Below are 4,782 nucleotides of genomic sequence, written 5' to 3' on the forward strand. Positions count from 1 at the left end.
TTTATACCTAAAATCATCCCATTTATAAGCTCATTATAAGAAGGATCCTGATTCAATTTCATAGGTAGTAAATTAAATTTTTTGGTACTTCCAGCACCAAAAGACCTATTGCCACCCGAACGATTTTCTATGAGAAATCATTGAATACCATTTTCCGTAACATTATTAACAACAAGCAATTGTAATGTTTACGAGACATACTACTAACAAAACTAAGAAAATATCTACCAATACTATTGTCAAGAATCTGCATATTTAAATCCAGGACATTGAAAAGATAAACATATTTGATTAGTGTTTAACCTGGACTGGGAAGCAACCAACGTAATTAACCCACTAAAGTTTAGATCACTACTTATATCTACACCAAAACATGTGTATTTTGGAGCAATATACTATATAGATCCCTCAATTCACTTCAATTTCCATCCACTAGAAACTGACACCGAAAAAAAAAATCCTTACACAAACTCATTTTTGTAGTATCCGAAAGCTAATTGGGATTTAAACAGTAACGAACACAATACACAAACAGACAAATGTATATGTTGTTTATGAAGGAGCAAGGAAGCTACAAAGAACCTAATTTTAACAGTTCAAAATGAACGTACATTTCGGAGTTACATTTGGAATACGTTTTTCCAGTCCGGAACATACGGGTGATTCCAGACTAGAATCTAACAACCTTCGGAGTTACATTTGGAATACGTTTTTCCAATCCGGAACATACGGGTGATTCCAGACTAGAATCTAACAACCACTACTAACTCCAGGAATTTCGTAAGTACTCTGGAATACTACATTTCGAAGTAAATAGTCAATTCATAAATTTCATAAATAATTAGTTATTTATTTCTAATTACCTTTTTTTTTTGGGTATCAAACAATACATATAATTTAGTCGATATCTATTGTTAGCCCAACTTAGATGGGCTGGACCATGAAGGCCCCAACATTAAAATATAGGACAACAAGCAACCGACTACCTTCCTCGTTCAGTCCTCCCCTTTCTCCTCGGTAATGGAGTCTCCAAACCCCGCTTCCTCTGCAACCCCCAATCCCTTCGCCTTCTTCCACCAGCATTTTCAACGTCTAAGCTCCGACATCTCTACCCGTCTCGACGAAACACGGCGAGGAATCGCCAAAAACCTTTTCCCATTTCAGCCACATAAGCCCCATCGCTGGTCATTGCCCTTTGCTTCGTTGTCACAGCAACAAGACGACAACACTCTTCGCAGCGGAAAACATGTGTTTGACTTGGCCCTAAGCACTGCCAACGTGTCGAAAACGCTTGCTGGAACAGAGCTGTACACAGTCAGCAATTCCGATAACGAATTCGTCCTAATTTCTGATCCTAATGGACTCAAATCAATTGGGTTACTTTGTTTTCGTCAAGAAGACGCCGAAGCATTTCTTGCTCAGGTATAAGTGTTCAGGTCTGTGAGTATGCGAGTTTGGAACTTAAATTTGTTCATTGTATATGTACATGTGAATTGCAGGTTCGATTGAGGAAAAGGGAGTTAAAAGGGCGAGCAAAAGTTGTACCAATTGCGCTTGACCAGGTGATTATTATACAATTTAGGCTTTGAATTTTAATTGTATTTGCTTACTTGTTTTGGTTCCATGTTTAAAGAGCTAAGATTCACTTTGTGAAAACATAATTTACCACTGTTGGAACCCCATTTGATTAGATTAGGCTAAATTGGTTTTTATGAGGTTGAAGATGAAACCTTTAGAGAATATATAGCATAATATGATTCATCTGTTGTTATGTTCAATGTTCAATTTTAATATATCTGTGCATTCTTTATGTGTAGGTTTATATGTTGAAGGTTGAAGGAATTGCATTTCGATTTTTGCCTGATCCTGTTCAACTTAAGAATGCAATGGAGGTTTGTTCTCTTTCAAGGCACTCAAAAATCATTATACATTGTCATGCTTCCTACATATATTTATTATATTGATTAATTAAGAGCAATTCTTGATTGATTATAGTTGAATACTTCTACTACCAAGAATGGGTTTGATGGAGTCCCTGTTTTTCAGGTATGAGAATTTACTTCTTGGATATTGTCATATAATCTAATGAGTTATCTTTCTATTTCAATACAAGCAATGTACTTTATCTTTTACCCATTATAGTAATATAATTATATTTCCTTACCTATATAGGCTATGTTTGGCAGACTAGCCGAAAAGCTACCTGATAACTGAAAAGCCAGCTGACAAAAAATAACGTTTGGTAAAAACTAGTTGATAAGCTAACTACAAAAAGTATTAGCTACTTTTTAGCTTGCCAAACATGACAATTTAAAAAAGCTTGAAAAATAAGCTGGCTTATCAGCTAGATTCCATATTTCCATTATTGGAAAGGAAAAGTAAACTTATATTTGATTAATTTGTTTCTTTGCACAGTCGGATCTCCTAGTTATAAAGAAGAAAAACAAACGTTACTGTCCTATATATTTTCGAAAGGTTTGTGTTTGACTATTTGACCTTTTTAACATCCCAAAAATAGCAATGTACTTTAATCAACTTGATATATATGCAGGAAGATATTGAGAAAGAGTTGTTAATGATTCCACGTGGACCAAGAGGACCTGCCATTTCACAACATATCATGGTATTATAAAATTTGTTACATTTTAGTCCTTTTTTAATTTTTATTCTTTACTTAAATTTCATACTTGTTAAAATGTTTATTTTATCAATTTTGTATCAAGAATGACGTTTCTATGTCATTTGTAGGTGGGATGTTTGGAAGATGTTTTGAAAAAAATGGAGGTAACTTTTTACTTGTTGCTAATTATAATGTTTCCCGATTCGTTTTTTGCTTTTTTTTTTTTGTAATAAAGATTATTTATCAAGTTAACATATATTTATGGGGTGGCAGATGAGTGAGAAAAATTCAGGTTGGGAAGATCTAGTTTTCATCCCTCCTGGTAAAAGTCAATCGCTACACCTGCAGGAAGTTGTAAACGCGTGAAAAAACATTTGTTCATTTTTCATAATAATTCAAGATCAAAAGCATGCCCAATTTTAGCATTTTTCTAGTCTTGTTGAAAAACAGGTAATTTTGTCATTCTTCTTTTTACTCACTCGCTACTCTCTAGTCCCAAAAAGGACACGACATTGAACTGGGACTGATACTGATACTGATGTCAGTGGAACAAATAGACCGAATGGATTTATTCCCTTCTTTTGACAATGAGTAGAAAGCCGAAGATGTAATTTTAATGCAAGTTTTATCATTTTGTTAAGGTAGTGAATTGCCATGTAGAAGATAGTGACAAGGATGATGATATCACGGGAAGATGTATTTTGTATATTGGAATCTTGATTGTGAATGAAAATCATAGCATCATTTGAATTCTTAATTTTTTTGATGTTATACTTTATGAAACTATGTATGATGAGTCTTGAGAGTTGCACGTGAGATCCTCAGATTGGTTCAGATCTATCAGATATTCTATAGCTATATTTTTCATCTTTTAGATAATAAAAACAATAAAACGTGGAGAAAAAAAAAATCTTGATTCCCTTTCACACGAAATCATGACCTTTGACTGATTTTATCCTCACGTTGATGAAACCCTTTATATGAGAGAAAATGAAAAGTTATTTATTTGAGGAATGGAGTAGTAATAAATTAAAAGTTTTGGATTGATTCAACTTAGATATCTCAAAACCTTTTAAAAGGTTTTGATGATACGTCAAGATCTTCTGGTGTTAGACACCCTCTAAATTATGCTTTTAAACTATTTCCTTTTGTCCATGATGTAGTCCAAATATCATTTGGTTACAGTGGAGTTGGTTGTTTGACCTGTTTGTAGTCTCATATGCTATTAGAGAAAAATAATAATAATACTAAAAAGAGTCATTTGCACCATGGGAGGTGGCGATGAGAATAAGCTCTGGCGTCTATGTTGTTTGTATGATATTTTGTAGAGTTGGAATGAGAGTACATAGAGAAATCTACATATATGTCCCTCTCTATAGATATATAGATGTGCGTGGTAGTCATGGCCGATCCATTCTGTTAACATTATCTGAATTGGCCATTTGACGTTGTTGAGGTTCCTTTGGGTTAGGGTATCCTCTTACCACTTGTTGGAAAAGCTTGAGTTTATGTTAATTTCTTTAAGGTGGGTATGTGCCTTTTTGTGGCGGGGTTTGATTTATATCTTCCCGTTACATGTTTGTTGAAGACAAGTTTTGTTTGTGAAGATGTCTCAAGAAGACACAATATGCCGCAGTTGGTCTTACGGAAGATGTAAAGTTGCTTCGAAGATATTTTGGTCACCAAAGTAGTTGGTAGAGCTTATTAAGCTCCTTGGTATAGTTTTTATCATGTGGGTTATTATGCTCTTAACTGTGATTGTATGTTAGCTTGAGCAATTAGTTGTGTTTAGTTGTCAATGTTCACATGTATTATTATGATTAGACAGACTTCACCATTTTGTTTCTATATATGGGTGAACATTTGCATGAGAAGTTAACAAGTTTTGGATTTTTACATGCTTATAACGTTTGTGTTATTTTAGCTATCAAATTGTAGTCTTCTCATGTCTAATCAAAGAGCATAAGTGTTCGTATCTAAATCTTGTATTTCATACAATATATGATTTGTCTTTAAGTCAAATACTTATCAACTGGTATCAGAGTAAACACCATTCATCTTTTTTTGGGAATTTCTTTCTTATTTTATTACATATTTGATTTTTTTTCTCAAATCTATTTTCCGCTTTTGAAATCTAATTCTTCGAAGCTGTTTAAAAATTT

General features: G+C 33.6%; 1 protein-coding gene across 4 annotated transcripts; it reads left to right on the top strand.

Annotated features, from left to right (window-relative positions):
- The first annotated feature begins 974 nt into the window (after nucleotides 1–974).
- On the top strand, nucleotides 975–3,436 carry LOC111889818 (protein TIC 22, chloroplastic). 4 transcript variants are annotated; one of them, XR_008231786.1, is made up of 9 exons: nucleotides 975–1,422; nucleotides 1,500–1,562; nucleotides 1,818–1,892; nucleotides 1,996–2,046; nucleotides 2,416–2,475; nucleotides 2,552–2,623; nucleotides 2,749–2,784; nucleotides 2,894–3,070; nucleotides 3,166–3,436. XR_008231786.1 is itself a non-coding variant. In XM_052770556.1 (8 exons), exons 1-8 carry the CDS (start codon nucleotides 1,021–1,023, stop codon nucleotides 2,984–2,986), a joined length of 852 nt encoding a protein of 283 aa, XP_052626516.1. In that variant the 5' UTR covers nucleotides 975–1,020; the 3' UTR covers nucleotides 2,987–3,098. The 4 variants fall into 4 exon arrangements, 1 of the variants encoding a protein (XP_052626516.1); XR_008231784.1 differs by having other exon boundaries at nucleotides 3,262–3,436; XR_008231785.1 differs by having other exon boundaries at nucleotides 3,266–3,436.
- The last annotated feature ends 1,346 nt before the right edge of the window (nucleotides 3,437–4,782 follow it).

The sequence above is a fragment of the Lactuca sativa genome, chromosome 4 (assembly GCF_002870075.4).
Source record: "Lactuca sativa cultivar Salinas chromosome 4, Lsat_Salinas_v11, whole genome shotgun sequence".
Taxonomy (NCBI): domain Eukaryota; kingdom Viridiplantae; phylum Streptophyta; class Magnoliopsida; order Asterales; family Asteraceae; genus Lactuca; species Lactuca sativa.